This window comes from Struthio camelus, chromosome 4, assembly GCF_040807025.1.
Source record: "Struthio camelus isolate bStrCam1 chromosome 4, bStrCam1.hap1, whole genome shotgun sequence".
In the NCBI taxonomy this organism is placed as follows: Eukaryota; Metazoa; Chordata; class Aves; order Struthioniformes; family Struthionidae; genus Struthio; species Struthio camelus.
In genome coordinates, this window is record NC_090945.1 from 7193441 (window position 1) to 7209510 (window position 16070).

A 16070-nucleotide genomic window follows, 5' to 3' on the forward strand; every position below is an offset into this window, starting at 1 on the left:
TGGGGCTCTGTGGGGCCCTGATGGGGTTATGGGCCCCTGAAGGGCCATACCAGGGCTGTGGGGCCATGGTGGGGCTATGGGGCTCTGTGGGGCCATGGTGGGGCTATGGGGCTCCGAGGGGCATATCAGGGCTATGGGGCTCTGTGGGGCCATGGTGGGGCTATGGGGCTCTGTGGGGCCATATCAGGGCTATAGGGCTCTGTGGGGCCCTGATGGGGCTCTGTGGGGCCATGGTGAGGCTATGGGGCTCTGTGGGGCCATGGTGGGGTTGTGGTGGCCCTGAGGGGCCATAGCAGCGCTGTGGAGCTATGATGGGGCTGTGGGGCTCTGGGGGGGCTGCGGCACGACTGTGGGGCCATGATGGGGGCAGCGGCAGATCTATAGGGCCATGGAGGAGCTGTGGGTTCATGGCAGGGCTGTGAAGGGCAGCTTGGACGCTGTTCTCCATGCAAGTCTGGCTGGCCGCTCAGGGCAGGCGGGAGGGAGGACAAGCGTCTGGGAGCTGTTAATTTTTCCCCCGTGAAACCTGCAAGGCAAACGCTCCGCCGCGGGAAAGCAAACATGCCGCGGGACGCATCCGGCCTGCTGGTGGTCACGTGGCAGGGTTTTTTTTTTTTTAGTGGAAACTATTCAGAAACAATCCCCAGCGGGTCGACTGGTCAGAGCGGAGAAGGTAGGCAGGCCGCGATGGCCCGTTGAAGGACACGCAGCGTCTCTCTCCTGCGGGACCGTTTGCGTGGTCCGGCGTGCCTTTCCAGGGTGGTGGCTCGGCCAGGTCTCCGAGACCCTGCCGAGCGCGCGGGGCGAGCGGCCCGGCGCCCTCGCCGGCCGCGGTCGGTCCAGGCTTGTGCTCAGTGGTGCCTCCGTAGAGCCGACAGCTTTCCGAGCGCTGCCCAGAGCCGGCAGAGCGAGGCCAAGAGCTGCTTCCCCCATCGGTGGGAAGCAGGATTTCACCCGGTGCCGAGACAGCCACCAGGCCACTAGACCCCCCATAACCCAAGCGGTTTCCCCGTGACTCGGCTGGGCGTCTTTGCGGCGCGAAACGGCCAAGGGGAGGGACGCTGGATTTGGAGGGGGGGGGCTGATGGCCAAGCGGTTCGGGATGGGCTCCTGCTTCAAGACCGACCTGCTCTGGAGGGGGTGGTGGGAGGGCCAGAGCCTCCGCTGGGGGAGCCGGGAGCAGCTGCCCGTGGCGCTCTGCTCGGATCCGGGAGACAGCCCCCTCCAGTTTTGGGGAGCAGTGGGGCTGGGGTGGGGTGGGGGGGATATCGCGGGCCCAGCGCCATCCACCTCTTCCCTGGGTTACAAGCGCCATCTCTTGGAGCTCTGCTGAACATTTATATTTCCCGTTTTAGACGGCATCTCCCTCTGCGACGCTCCTGCCTCCTTCCTTGTGGCCTACTGCACCCCCTCCAACCCCCCCCAAAAAAGCTGGTGCTTTGCAGACCCCCCCCCCTCTTTTCACCTCCCATCGTTGCCACCGGGCTTGCAACACCCAGGACCTCCTCCTCCTCCGGCGACCCCAGCCTCAACCCAGAGGTTTCCCCCCCACCCTGCCCCAAAAATCCCAGCTCCCCGCCCCCTGCCCCACTGCCGTTTCGGGACGTAGGTCCGGGCGACCAGGGCCAGGCCGTCGCCGTGGTGTGTTTGGTGTTGGGGCGGGGGGGAGAGGAGGTCTCTACCGCCGGTGGTGCGGCCGCCCCGCTCTAGAGCAGCAGGCAGGGGCCGGAGTCGCACGTCTGCCCCATCTCGGCGGCCATCTGCAAAAGAGGCGAAAGGCCGGCCCGGCGTGACTTTTGGTTTTTGTCTGTTTGTTTTTCCTGACGGGCCCGCGCGGGGGCAGGCCCGCCGAGGGCCCGGGGCCGGCGGGGCCCCTCGCTTTACCTGGCGGGCGCAGTAGAGGGGCGGCGAGTTGGCCGAGCAGCAGGTGGAGGCGAAGTCGGCCCGGCGGTCGGCCAGCTCCGCCAGGCGCTCGGGGCTCGCGCCGGGCACCGTCTTCCCCAGCTTTTCTTTTAGCCTGTCGGTCGGGGCCGGGGTTGGGGGAGTCAGGGCGGAGGGTGAGAGCCGGGGCGGGGGGGGGGGCTCTCGCGTCCGGCCGCCTCCGGGGCCTCACCGCTTCTTGAAGTCGAGGAAATCCAGCTGGGCGTAGGGGCCGCACAGCTCGCTCGCCCGCTCCAGGAAGGTGGCGAGCTCGCCTCTCATGCGCTGCCGCTGCGGGCGGACAAGGGTGGAGGGTGGGTCGCCAGCACACACCCCCCCCCCCCGGGGAAAGGCCTCTGCGGAGGGTTTTTTTTTGGAGGGGTGGGTCGGGGGGGGGGGCAAGGCGCCCACCTTGCCGTCGAGGCAGGCCGAGGCGTCCTCGGCGCCGCAGCACTCCCGGATGACGGCCTCGGAGGCGTCAAACAGCCGGCCGAGGAAGACGTCCGGGACGCTGGGTTGCCGCCGCGCCAGCTCGAACGCGTACCTGGAGCGCGGGGTGGGGAAGGCAACACAACGGGGGGGAGGCGAGGCCGAGGCCACGGGGCGAACGCTCCCCGCCACAACCCCCCCGGCGGAGGGCGGGGGTGAAGCCCTGGAGGCCACCGCCGCCTCCGCTCACCTGTCGACATGACGGGCCCGGTCGGCGCCGCAGAGCTGCTCGTCGGTGGGCTGCCGGAGGTCGGGCAGCGGGGGCGACTGGGCCGCTTTCAGGGCCGAGAGGCAGAAGTAGCCGCGCAGGGCGTCCTTCCCCTCGCAGCAGCCGGCCAACCTCTCGTCTTTGGCCGCCAGCGCGCCGCAGACCTTGGCGGCGTGCTCCGACAGCTGCGGCGGGGGAGGCAGAGGAGGGCGCACGCCTGGAGGAACCCCCCCCCGGCGGCGCTCTCGCCATCGCTGCCCCCCTCCACCCCAGATCTTCGACCTCGAGCACCGGTGTCCCCCCCTCCACCCAACCCCCAGGACTTCCCTACCTTCTTCTGCATGCAGTCTTCAGCCGTCGAGCCGCAGCACTGGGCAAACACCTCGGCGGCGTCCTCCGCCAGAGGGAAGACTTCCTCAAACGAAGCGCTTGGCGCCTTCTGGGCGAGCGTTGTTAGGTAGCTGCGGGGGGGAGGCAAAGCGCAAGAGGGGGACGCGTAGGTCCCGCGGCTCTTCGTTCTCCTGACCTACCTCGTGAAGACCTGGTGACCTACCCCGTGAAGACCTGGTGACCTGCCCCGTGAAGACCTGGTGGGGGTTTAAAGCCTCACTTCCTCCCTACGAGACCCCCCCGCCCCCACCGCCCCGCTCGGTTTGCTGCACGGGTGCCGACCCGGCCAGCGCGCTGTCTCACTACAGCTTTGGCAGGGGTGGGGGGGGGATGCGACTCGCCTTGGCATATTTTTGCCCAACTGCGGGAGGAAACTGAAGCTTTGCGTTACTTCTCGAGGAGGAAAAAGGGCGCGGGAGAGGGAGCGTGGGACGCGCTCTGCTAAGCGGGCTGCCTTGCCGCGGGCCAGCCCGGTGCGCTGGCTCTCACAGCTCCTCGCTTGAGAAAGCAGAGAGGGAAGCGGGTGGCCGGGCTGGCGGAAAAGCGTCGTCGGCCCTCTTTTACCTGAACTTGATTTTCTCCTTGCCGTAGGCCGCGAAGCGGGAGCAGACCCTGTTCGACATGAGCGTGAGCATGGAGAGGGTTTTCCTTTGCAGCTTCTGCAACGAGAAGGAAACGTCTGGGGCGTCAGGCGCTCGCGGTGCCGCCGCCGCCGCCGCCGCCGCCGGTTTTGAAGCAACCTCCTTCAAAACCACGTCCGCCTCCGAAAGCCGGCCGGGGTTGGGGGCAGGGGGTGGGGGGAGAGGGACAACTCACCTCTTTCAAGAAGCAGGCGGTGGGCGCCGGGGAGACGCAGCACGTGGAGACCATGGAGAGGAAGCTCCTGGCGGAGCCCAGGAGCACGGGCAGCGGCGCCTGGCCGTAGTTGCTGGCGTACTCGTAGAGGAACCTGCGGGGCAGGTGGGCTGGCTGGGAGACCTCGCCACCGCGGCGGGCCACCACCAGATGAAGGGTTGTGGTGGTGGTGGTAGTGGTGGGGTTTCGCAGCCGGCGGCGCGGCCCTCACCTGTCAGCGAAGTCCTTGGGGTCCTTGGCGAAGGCGGCGCAGAGCTCGTCGCCGGCCGGCTCCGCGTAGCCGGGAACCTCGCGGGGCGGGTGCTGCAGGGCGGCCAGGCAGAGCTTGCGCTCGAGGCCGGTGTGGACGCAGCAGGCGCCCGCCCCGGCGTGGTGCGGGAAAGGCGAGTTGGGGTCGCAGGACTTGGCCGACAGCGCCGACGACTGCGGGGGCGCAGAGGCAAGAGGAGTCAGAGGGAGGGCGCGAGGGGTCGCCCGAGCCCCCTGTGCTGCCAGGGAGAGGGGTTGGGGGGGAGAAAGAGCCCAAAATTTAATGCACCGGGAGGGTAAATCCCATTATTTTTGGGCACGTGCCTGAAAAAAACAGGCGGAAAAGGCTGAAAGGAGCTCTGTGTAGAAAGGTGCCTGCCCCAGGCTGGAAGCTCTTTCCCCGAATTAAATGTCTCCTGCCGGCCGCCGGCCGCCGCCGCGTTCTGCTCGACCTACCCCGGCGTCGTAGCACGAGGGGTCGGCGCCCTCGGCGCAGCAGGTTTCGGCCAGCGAGACTATTTCGCGCACCAGGTGGCTGATCTCCTCGAAGGTGGCGTTGGAGAACTTCCTGCTGTTCATGACAATCGTGCTGGGAGCAAACACAAGGGGGGAGAAAGCCGCGTTTTTACGTGTGGCCTGGCCCCAGGGTGTCCACGTTGCCTTCCTTCCTTCCTTCCGCCGCCGCCCCGACGCCGGAGGGCAGGTACGGTTTTCAGAGGACGTTAAGGGCGTTAGGTGCCACCTCTGCTCTAACTCCTGGTCCTTTAGGCACCTAACAGGGGGGTTCGAGTAGGCCCAGCGAGAAGCCAACTCTTCTCCTGCAAGCCGGCCCGTTGAAAGCAAGAGGAGGCCTCCTTTCCAGACAGCGGGGAAATCTTCCTGTTTCTATGGTTTTGGGTTTTTTTTTTTTAACCCCTCCCGCCCCCTTGGTCACGGCTGATGTGCCAAAGCAAAGGTCGGAGGAGATACGTACAGGGCTCGGAAGTTGTCCTTCCCCATGGTCTTGTATTCTTGACATACTTTGTCCCGGACGTAGGCTTTACCTGTAAGCCCAGAGAAAGGGTGGGGGGTGAAGGGGGGGGGCCACGATCGACCGCCGCGGCAGCAACGCCGCCGCTCATCCGCCCGCGAGAACGGGATCGGTTTTGCTGCAGGCCGCGTTGAGTTAGGCCTTTGGCGCTGGCGTCTCTGCTGCGACCTCGACGGGACCTTGCCGGGGAATTGCAGACGGGGGAAGGCGCGCGCAGGGACGACGGTTTGATGATGTTGCCGAGAAGAGGTTGGGCGGATAAGCCCCTGGCCAGTGAAAACTCGCTTGATTTATTTTCATTTTCAGAAACCGGCGCCCAAGAAACGCTTGCGCTTTTGGCCGGGTTTTTTTGGGGGGGGGAGGGAGGGGAAGGTGTACGATGGCCTGCTGAGCTCTGAGGGCAGCAAGACTTTGCCCCTTGCCTAGTTTCGGCCCGAGGGCTTTTTTCGGGGAAACGGCGCCTGCAAAGGGGAGCAGAAAGTCTAACCCCCCCCCCCCCCCCGCCACGCCGGCAAAAGAGGCCCCGCGACGCCGTCCTCTCTCGCTCCCACCATGCCGCTCAGCCCTTACTGCAAAAGGATGATACCACCCCCCCCCCCAAAAAAATAAAAAAACCCAGGTACGCCCGGCCGTCGCACCCATTGCGGCTGCTTTCGGGGCGCTTACCGCGGTGCTCGGCGTCACCCAGCGCCGCCAGCAGCAGCAGCAGCGGCAGCAGCAGCCGCCCCAGAGCTCCCGTCATGTTGCAGTCGGGTCCCCGCCGGGCTCGTGGCGGCGCCGTTCGCCCCTTGGCTGGCTGCTCCGTGCAGAGCCCCCACCACCACCACCACCACCCCGGCCTTTATATGGAGCTACCGCGCGTCGCCCGGTGAATGATTAATGCTGCTGCCCCCCCGGGGTGGGGGCGGCGGGGGGCAGAGGCTCAGCATCCTTGGCCTGCCGGAGATAGCGCGGCCCGAGGGGCGAAGGCAAACACACGGCGCAGGGCGCCAGCGCCCCCGAAACCCGGCCGGTTTTTAATGATTAACCTTGCGAAAAAAGAGGTGCAATGGGGGGAAAGGTGCAATGCGGGGAAAAAAGAGGTGCAGGGAGGAGGAAATAGGTAACGGCGCCGGGGTGCCGGGTCGGGGTGACCGCCACCGCCGCCGCCCCGGGCGCGCTGAGACCCCGACGCACGCTGCCGGCGACCCCCGCTGAGATGGGGACGGCAGCCAAAACGCTAACCCCTCGGCGGAGCTTTTTTTTTTTTTTCTTCTTTTTTTTCTATCTTTTTTCCCAAATCTGCAGTTCTTACAGAGTAGCGGCATGCCGAAATGCGATGCGGCTTTCTTTGACGGTCAGAAGACTTCACAAGCCATTAGACTGCTTGATTACTAGGTGCCTGGGGTATAAACCCAGACGATAGGTTATTTTGGTGTAAACACAGATTTTTTTATTTTATTTTATTTTTTCTCTTCTGACTCCCCTCCGCAATTTAAGCTGCAATTTCGCAGCAGCGCGCTGGAGAATCACCACCCGCTCGGTGTATTTTTTGCAGAAACGCAGGGATCTGTTAAAACACACTTAAGAGAGGTGCTCGTAAAAATCGCTGCGAAGTGGGGGGGGAGGCTCAACAGCTGCTCCAGCGCTGCAACGGGATGCGAAAACCAGCCGGCGGGCTGCTGCAGCCCTCGCCCTTCCCAGCTGCCGCGAACCCTCTGGCTCGGCGCTTGTTTGCCTGCCTGCAAGCGCGTCCCCGCTCTGCAAACAGGTCAATGTGCTCCCGCCTGCCCTCCCGTCCCTTTGAACCACTTGCCCAATCGCCCACAGTGCAGCTAATGATTAATTCGGCCCAGGATGCGTCGTTGTCGCCGTCCCCCCCAACCCAGCTGCCACCGCCACCACCACCACCACCACTAGCCACCAGCCACCACCACACCCAGCCACCACCACCACCGCACCCAGCCACCACCACCACCAGCCACCAGCCACCACCACCACCAGTCACCACCACCACCACCAGCACCGCCAGCCACCACCACCACCTGCCACCACCACCAGTCACCAGCCACCACCACCACCAGCCACTACCACACCCAGCCACCACCACCACCACCACCACCAGCCGCCAGCCACCACCACACCCAGCCACCACCACCACCACACCCAGCCACCACCACCACCACACCCAGCCACCACCACCGTCACCACCAGCCACCACCAGCCACCAGCCACCACCACACCCAGCCACCACCACCACCACACCCAGCCACCACCACACCCAGCCACCACCACCACCCCCCGGCTATTTTGGGTTCTCATCCCGCCCTCAGACAGGCTCGAAGCTGCTCCCACATTTTTCTTGTGATGTTGCCCCACCACACCGACTCCGCGATGCCCGTGACACCCAGGCCAGCGCTGCCTCAGCCTCCGCGGTGGATTCGCTGGGCTGACGGCTGAGGGGAAGCATTGGTAAGACCAAAGCTTCTCAACACGTTTCGCTTGGCTGGACCCTGGCTGGAAAAGCAAGGGGTTTCATCTGACTTTTCTGTTTCTGTAGGACCCCTTGGGCTGCCCCCAGAATGACGTGACCTCCCCGTACCTTTCCTGCCCTTTCAGGGATGGGGGGGAGCAGGAAGACGACACGCGCTTGCTGGGCGAGCGCAAGGCTGTTGAAGAGCCGCAACTTCTCTGTCTCGGTTTGTTTTTAATCCATCTCTTAATGCAGTCCCCTCTGCAGCTGCATGGATATACTGGATGGCTGTGGGCAGCTAAAACTAACCATCGCACACGCTTTCTGATCAACGGGGACAGCAATAAAAGCAGAAAGGGCAATTACGTTAATGGTAAGGACTTAAGCAGCAAAGCGCAGCCCTTTGGGTAATGAAGAACAACTTCAGCCAACAACCTCCGGCGCTTGCACCACGCATTAAGGGCTTTTCATCAGGAAAATACCCAGAAGATGAAGATGGGGAAGAAAGAAGCCTGACCGTCTCTTCCCCTCCTGCTGCTAAAGAAACCCCTGGGGCCGATAACTCAGGTGACGTGGGTTTGTGTCCTGGCTCTGCCACGCGCTCGCTGAGTGACCCTCGGCAGCTCGTGCAAAGCGCTCTGCCCTCTTTCCCCATTGAGAAAGCGGAAAAGGAATTTGTTCCCCCCCTGCCCCTGCCTTTTTTCCAGGGTGCAGCTCTGCTTGCAACCTGCAGTGGTGCAGGGCAGCACCATAAGTCCAGCAACTGCCTTGGCGGGTCCTGCACCCTCGTGTTAAATTGTTCCTTCCCAGACACCAGCGCTCCTGTCCTGAAGCTGGCCCTGCCGGGAGGTCGCACCAGAGCTTGCAGGCATGGCCCAGGCACGCTGTCCAAGCCTGAAAACTGGCCAAGGCTCACGTCCCGAGCAGGAGAAACTCCCAACCGTGCCATGCTTGCTTGAAAGTCACTCCTAGAAGTCAAACTTAAGCAAGCTGAGCCATCCCGTAAGTTTTCTCATTCGCCTTTCTTAGGTCCATGTGTCCCAAATGCCCATATTTTCTCTTGGGAGTGTTTTAGAGCTGTGCACTGTCTCCTCAGAGCTAGCTTTCCGTTTGCCCTTTCTCCCCGCAGAAGTCCTCTTCTAGCTCTTCAAAGCAGAACCTTAAAAAAAAAATCTCAATTTTTGAGGAATGCCAATTCTTACGTTTTTAGGATTTACCCACCATGGCCCCTGATTGGAAAGAGCAGCTCATCGTTTGCTCTTGCTGCCCAGGCACGTACACGCACAGCCAGTGACGAGGGAGCACCCCCCCCCAAATGTGCCTCCTGACCTGCTGCGTGGAGCAAGGGACACAAGAGGAGGATGAAGGTCTTCTGCAAACGGACTCAAAAAGCTCTTAGGCTGTTTTGAGACGTGAAGGGACCCGCTGGTGGGCCGACCACCTAGGACAAACCTAGGCAGGGGATAAATGGCCCGAGCAGGCAACTCCTCCCCGCTTGTCTCACGAGTGGAGATGCGGCGCGTGGGGAAAGAGCCATCCCACCCAGCAATTTAGCCCCGAGCGGCTGGACCAACAGCTGGGCTGATTCCCCTCTTGAAATGTGAAGGGGGGTGTGTCAAGATGATGAGGCCAATCTTCTCCGTGGTGCCCAGCGACAGGACAAGAGGCAACGGGCACAAACTGAACCACAGGAAGTTCCATCTGAACATGAGGAAAAACTTCTTCACTGTGAGGGTGACAGAGCGCTGGAAGAGGTTGCCCAGAGAGGTAGTGGAGTCTCCTTTGCTGGAGACATTCAAAACCCGTCTGGATGTGACCCTGGGCAATATGCTCTAGAGGACCCTGCTAGAGCAGGGAGGTTGGACTAGATGATCTCCAGAGGTCCCTCCCAACCTCAACCATTCTGTGATTCTGTGAAACCATGTTTTATGAGCTTAAGTGCAGGGACAGGTCAAGGTCACTGGAGGTGTCAGGGAAAGTGGAGCTGGGGAGGGGGGCAGAGGTGCTCGGGCGACCACGCGAGCAAAACCATTCCCTCGGACGCCGACTGGCCCCCAGCCCACCCGCCCGCCCCGCCGCCCGGCAACGGCCCCTGTGTGTGGTCGGCGCGCCTTCACAATGCCGGTGGCGTGAAAAGGGGGCTGCGCCACCCGCCCGGCGCTCACACGGCTCCGCGGCGCCGGCGCGGCCGGGCGAGACATGGTGTGCGGCCCTCGGGGCCCGCTGGGCGACTAGGCTGCGGCGGCCATGGCGAGTCACAGGGGCGCCGAGCAGGCTGCCGGCGGCCACCGCCGGGTCCCCCCCAGCAGGAGGAACAGACGAAATAGGAAATTCTACGACAAACCGCTGGGCAAGAAGAAAGGTGACGGCGGCAGCCGGCCCGGCGCCGGGGCAGGGGCAGGGGCAGGGGCAGGGGAGGGAAGCACCGGGGCCGCCGGGGAAAGCTGAAACTCCTTCGACGGGTGGACGGGTTGGGTGAAGCCTTCTCCTCCCCAACCCCGGCCCCGCCGCAGGCTTTAATTCGCGGCTGCGCGTTTCCCCGGCAGGGTACGTACGCGTCTGCGCAACCTACTACTACTGGAAGAAGAGGTGAACTCCCGTGACGCGGGTCCCACGTGCGTCCTCTCCATCCACCCGGCGAGGGAACCGCTGCCACCACCACCACTGTCGCCGCCGCCGCCGCCACCCCCGGCCTCAGAGCAACCCAAGCAAACGAGCGGCGATTTCGACCAGCCGAGACACCAAGAAGAGCTCCACCAGCAGCCTGGCCGGTGCCCAACGGGCGTCATCAACAGCAGCGGTGAAAACCTGCCAATAAAGTCCTAGAGCGCAGCCGTGGCGCGTGGCGTGCTACCTGCCGGAGGCTCCGGCTGCTACGAAACCCGTCGCTCCGGGCCGTAATATAAGGTCTAGAAGGGAACCTGCCCGGGGCAGCCCGCGTTTTGGATGGATCCTCGGTGAACCCTTTCTTCTTTCCAAACCGCTCGCCGACCCTCGGAAAGCAGAGCTGCTAACGCGGCCGCGGCAACGCTTTGTCCTGCGGCCTCGGCGTCCCGCTCGAGCGCCTTGGCGGCTGCTCAGACGTTAACAGAGGGAAATAAGTCAAAAAAGCACAATGGACGCGTCTCTCAGAGGCAGGCGGGCGGGCGCGCGCACGGGGCTCGGCTTTGCTTAGGGCCGTTGACTCTTCAGCCCCGGCCACAGTTGCCACAAAGCGTCTAAAGCCCTTCTAAAATTTTATTTCGATCTGGCAGGGGTGCTTAATAATTGGGTTGGGTGAAATGAGGTGTGGAACGAGAGACGGGTTCTTCCACCCTCCGACCCAGCGCTACGGGAGGTAACGTCACTTGGCTAACTACCGTGCGAGAGGAAAGCCGGTTAATCGACGACAGAAACCGCGCGGGCTGGGTGGGACGGTCCGTATCTGGTCCGGATGCAGGCTGACAACCAGAAGGGTAACGATAACTCCCCAGGCTTCGTTACCGTAGCAGGCTCGTTAATAATGCCCCAACGCTCGCTTATGTGCAACCCAGCACTTTGGGGTTTTCTTTTTTTGTTCACCTTTTTTACCTCCTTTTTTTTTTTTTGGGGGGGGGTGCTGCTTTTGGCCGCAGACGCCGGCCGGCCCCTGCTCACCTGTGGTTGGGGCAGCCCTGCAGGTGCTGGCGCTTCCCGGCTGAGTAGGGAGCGATGAGAAAAGGTCTGCAGCTGGGGCTGGCCCCTATTGGGCCAGAAGGGCTCTGCTGCCCTCCTGCTCCTCAGTCATCTCTCTAAATTTGGGGTTTTTTTGGGGGGGGGGGGAGGGGGGCAGGCAGGGGGCCAGATGTGTTGGAGCATCATGCTGCTGCTCAATACTGTGAGCTTTGCCTTGATCTCCCAGTGACTGACTTTGGGGATGGGCTGGTGGCCCCTGGTGCGTGTGGGAACCTCGGGGCGGGGGGTCACTGCAAAACCTGATCCATGTGTTTCTGTTATTTGCCATCTCATGTTTTTACTAAGCGTCCTCAGCGTATTCTCCTTCGGTTTGTGGCTTGCTGCGGGTGGCCCTTGCTCGGGGATGTGAAGCTGCCGGCTGGGCCGTGAACCCCTCTGCTGCCCCCGTGGGATGTGAGAAATTCCCCGTCTGCTTCCTCCAAGCGCGGAAGTGGGACAAGGCGTGGGAAACCGTGGGCCAGCGCTGTGCCGCGAGGGCTGCGGTGCCGCCCCGGCAGCCCCAGAAACGCTCGAGGATGGAGCCGAGCCAAAATCCCTGCGGCTGAGCCAGCGCCTCGCTTGTGACGGTCATCGCGAAGAGCATCGCGTTGCGTCCATCGAAGCCACGCGAATAAACCAGTTGCTCCACCAGGGAGCAAATCAGCTATTTACTGGTCAGAGGGATCTGGCTCTTTCGTTCAATAAAATCAGCTCAAAGGGAAGAGCTTGGGAGCAAAAATGACCATCGGCTTTTTAAAATGATGTTGGCTTTGGCTCGCTCGAGAGCTGCGTGTCACTCCCCTACCGCTAGCGCGGGGACCCAAAGTCGTGCTCCAGGGCGCTTCCCAGCACCGCGTCAGGGAGCCGTGGAGTCAGAGAGGTGCAGGAAACCGTCCGGCAAGTGGAGAGAAAAAAAAAATGGCATAATGGGAATGAAAAGCAGTAGCTGGTGTTCGGCCACAACCCGCCGTTGACTCTGCCGGGGGTCCCGGACCCAAGTTACGCCGTGCGTCGTGGCAGCAACCCTTCTCTGGGAGCAGATCATTTTCCCAGGGGGCTAATTTTCCCCTCCTGAGCGCTTCTTAGCACCTGTAGGGGCCGGGGAAGGAAAGGGGGAAGATGGAGAGACTCCCATCTGTTAGTTATCAGGGGTGAAATGTTTGCTCTTCCCAGTCAGGAGAATTCAGTTCACTTCTGCGCAGGCTCGGCTACCTCCAAAGGCCGCGCGGGTGGGTAGGGGGGATCTGGCCGGGGGGCTCGGTAACGCAGAGTCCAGCTCGTCGGGGCAGGGGTTTCGAGGAGGGCGTCCCCCAGCCAGCCCCTGCGCTGTGAGGGTGCCGGGTGCCAAGCAGCCCTTCACGGAGAGCGAAGGGAAGAAACTTTTCGTCTTGGCTGTGCGTCGCCCCCTCTTGCTCTAGGAGCCCGGTAAGGATGTGGCAAGTGCTGACGCACGTTGCCTTAAGCCGGTGCTTTGGAAAAATCACTGCAACACACCTTTGATAACTGAATTCCTGTTTTTTTTTTTTTTTTTTAAAGGGAATGCAATGCCTTGATTGCCTGCTGTCCCATTTCTTAAAACACTTACATGCTGCTTAGACATAAAGTAAAAATTAGCAGATGTCAACCCCGGGCGTAGGTGAGTACCTAGAAGCGAGCTAGTGTTGCACAAAGGTTACTGAAGTTCTTACAAATACTGGAGGATTTGGGGGGGGGGGGGAGAGCTGAAGGGGGTTTTAGTTTAAATCTAACCAGTGAAGACTGAGAACATACATTTCTATTTCCTGAGAAAGGAGGAGGAGGGTGTTTACCTGCTTTAACTGTAAGAACAAGGAATTGCATTGACTATATGAAGGCAGTTCACGCAAGAGAAAATTATCAACGCTCTCCTCGCTAGACAGGTAAGTCGAAGCAGTGAGCTGGAGAAGGGTGCCCATCAGCCGGCCTGTGCGCTGGCTGACTGACAGCCAGCTGAGTGGCAGGTGTAGTGGCATTGGGATGTAGCCTGTGAGCTTGGGGGCATCACGGAGATCACGTTTTTAGCTTTCTTCTCGTATCGCCTTTGGAAAATGTTAAAAGCCAGCTTGAGTGAAGAGGCTAACTCATTGGAAGCTGTGCCGGGCTTAAATACGGAAGTGAGTGCCTTATGAAGTTACTGCAAGATTTCTTCCTTGGAAAACCGAAATAAAAAATTAATGGACTTGTCTTTGCAAATGGGCCGGTTGCATTTATGTCTGTCCAGAGCTACTGATGAGACAAGTTTTGAGAAACAGCTGAACGGTTGGATTTCCCCTGTTACTGCTGTCAGTTACCTTCCTTTCTGTGTTGCTTAAATTACTTACTGTGTCGTCTGAATTTGTATTCGCTTTCACTGCATTAGGCTTGCTTTAATGATGGTTTATCAAATAAAGGTTGAATAGTGGTCTCGTCTCGATGGGTTTCAATGACAATGTAGTATTGAGTGGAAGGAGGAGTTTTTCCCTTGGAAAACAGCTAGATGCGTTTTTTCTGACAGCTAAGCTGCCTCAGAAAGTAACCTTCAAGCCCTAAGCAGGGCTTAAGGAATTGCCTTGGGTTATCGAGAATCACAGGTTCCTGAGTAAGGCAATGAAATGGGTCCAAAGGGAAATAAGAACGATGCTCACTTAATTTGTATTCGGGCCATTGGACGTGGATTTTCTCTCAAAACTTGGGAGCTGCAGAGCTCTGGTCTGGGAAGCAAGCTGGTTGCTGGCTGTGCTTAATATGAAGGGCTAAAAGGGGAGCAAAAAGCTGCTTTTGATGTCCCTGTCCCATGGCCTCGGTCTGGGCAGTTTGGAAAATCTGGGATCTTGGGTCCTGTCCCTGCTTCCCCCCCTTTCTCCCTCCACCCTTTTCAGTGTCAGGCGCCGTAATCTCTGCCCCTGGCTGCGACACTGATCGCGTCAAACCAGCCCGTTCTCCCGTCTCACGTAACAGACGGGCTTGCCATCCGCCTGCGCCAGCCAAAACGCCGATTTTCACAAGAACTCCGGCTGCTCGGAGGACTCCGGGCACCGGGAGGGGATTTAGCAGAGCGGCGGGGGGGATTTACCTCCGCCTGACGGGGCGTCACAGGCGCTGGAAACGCGAGAGGACCGGGTGGAAGGCAGCAGAGAGTTAGGGTGGCTCCCAGACCTGAAGCTGAGACGCGCACCGCCGCCTTGCCGCCTTGCTCTGTGACATAAGCCGGCAGCAGAGTTATCGAAAGGCTGCCTGAACGGGGTTGCGAGCAAGTGCCTGCAGGTCACAGCGCGAGGGAGAGCAAGAGAAGGGCAGCAACACGCTGCCCGCTTTCTGTGCTGCCTCTGCGCGCGCGGCGTTGCGTTCAGCGGGTGATTTTTTTGGTGAGCCGGTTACCGTGTGCGTGTTTCTGGGCCCGCGCCAGCTGCAGCTCTCAGGCTTGAAAAGCGAGCGGCGCGTCGAGGCGGGACAGTAGGGCGCTGAAGGTCTAGGGCAGAGCGGGACGCACGGCGGGGGCCTTCGCGCTGGCGACGGCCGGGTGAGCGCCGTGCGCTGCTACCGGACCTGGAGGGACCAGCCCTGAGTGCTGCAGAGCGTGTTTATTTTGCCATGTGAGCAAACCCGAGCCCTGAAACGAGACAAAATGAAAAAAATTCCTATGAAAAGCTTCTCATTTCATGATATTCTTCCTTAAGGTCTGAGCGTTTTTGCTAAATTCATTATTACACGTTTCGGCTAAAACTTATCCGTTCAACAGGAAACACCCGTCTTAGGCTTTTTTGGGTGGCGTGGTCGCTTGAAGACATGTTCACGTTGTTAAGATCATGTCTGCTTTTAAGTGTCTGAAAACATTAGCAAACGTAAAATTTCTGTAGTGACAACCCAGCCAGAAAAATGATACGGTTTGGGGAGGGGGGAGATTCTTCTGATAAGAGCTTTGGTGGCGGGGGGAGAAAGTGCGTAACACCGTTACAGACTGACTTCATTGAAGAACGTCTCTTTTCCGACCCAAAAGGAAATGCCAAAGAAAACGCACAAATCCCGTATCTTTGTTACGCCTCCTTCCCATGTCCCGGCACGCGGTTTCGGCGGGTAGTTCCCCTACGCGTATCGCTGCGGTTGCTCTCAAGGCCAATCAGCTACGACAACAGCAGCTGCCTAAAGGCGGCTGGCAAGGCAAACTTGGATGACGCTACAGCACGACTCTGTGTTATGTTACGCGCGCGGCTCTTTCCCACGGTCAGCCCAAGTGACAAGGTCTCTTAAATCTGGCGCTTCAATATGGAAGATATATCCCAATGTAGTGCCAAGACACAAGGCCGGTGCTGCATGAGAGAAGGTCAGCCTGACGTTTTTTGGGGAAACACAAGTTGAGGTGGACATGAACAGAGCAAGCCACCCGGCAAAGAGCCTGGTGTCAAGTATTTGTTAGCCTTTTCCTTCCCAGGGTTTTTACATTTTCTGGACGTGCCCGACGCCCACCTCTTCAGACAGCCCCACGCTCCTCAGGAACATGAAGAGCAGGGGGTGATTTGTGGCAGCGGCGTGGGGAAAGGTTGCGGGACCTAAATAAAGTGTTACAGGAGTCCTGAGAGCGGGAGAGTGACCCAGCATCCTTGAAATCCTTCGATCCCACTGCTTAGAAAGGAAAAGAGAATCGGCTCCTCCTCTTTTCTCCCTCTTGGTTCGTTGCTTTCTGATTCCCCGTTGTTTCCCGTGCCCTTCTCCGTAGAGTCCTTTTTTTTTTTTTTTTTTTGCTATACGCTAGCAGCGTGTCACTTCTTCGGTGTTTTCCTGCCGCTGTT

General features: G+C 60.4%; 1 protein-coding gene and 1 long non-coding RNA gene across 4 annotated transcripts; one reads left to right on the forward strand and one right to left on the reverse strand.

Moving 5' to 3' along the window:
- Positions 1-1316: 1316 nt before the first annotated feature.
- On the reverse strand, positions 1317-6112 carry GC (GC vitamin D binding protein). The gene is made up of 12 exons (XM_068941286.1): positions 5808-6112; positions 5085-5154; positions 4568-4700; positions 4074-4285; positions 3824-3956; positions 3572-3666; positions 2949-3078; positions 2600-2802; positions 2332-2464; positions 2114-2211; positions 1885-2017; positions 1317-1760 (listed from the first exon to the last, which is right to left on the reverse strand). Exons 1-12 carry the CDS (start codon positions 5881-5883, stop codon positions 1707-1709), a joined length of 1470 nt encoding a protein of 489 aa, XP_068797387.1. The 5' UTR covers positions 5884-6112; the 3' UTR covers positions 1317-1706.
- A 117-nt stretch (positions 6113-6229) lies between these two features.
- On the forward strand, positions 6230-12979 carry LOC138067111 (uncharacterized). Of its 3 annotated transcripts, none has more exons than XR_011140770.1 (4): positions 6230-8160; positions 8404-8595; positions 8804-9360; positions 10140-12979. It is a non-coding gene; the product is annotated as an uncharacterized lncRNA (long non-coding RNA). The 3 variants fall into 3 exon arrangements; XR_011140769.1 differs by having other exon boundaries at positions 6230-7592; positions 7681-8595; XR_011140768.1 differs by having other exon boundaries at positions 6230-8595.
- Positions 12980-16070: the final 3091 nt, after the last annotated feature.

Excerpts from the sequence above, each read along its gene's own strand:
- GC (XM_068941286.1), bottom strand. The coding sequence starts at position 5,883 with ATGACGGGAGCTCTGGGGCGGCTGCTGCTGCCGCTGCTGCTGCTGCTG. Across the intron at positions 3,079-3,571 it reads AAGGAGAAAATCAAGTTCAG|CTACCTAACAACGCTCGCCC; the intron begins GTAAAAGAGGGC and ends TCCCCCCCGCAG. Across the intron at positions 2,018-2,113 it reads TTCCTCGACTTCAAGAAGCG|GCTAAAAGAAAAGCTGGGGA; the intron begins GTGAGGCCCCGG and ends CCCGACCGACAG.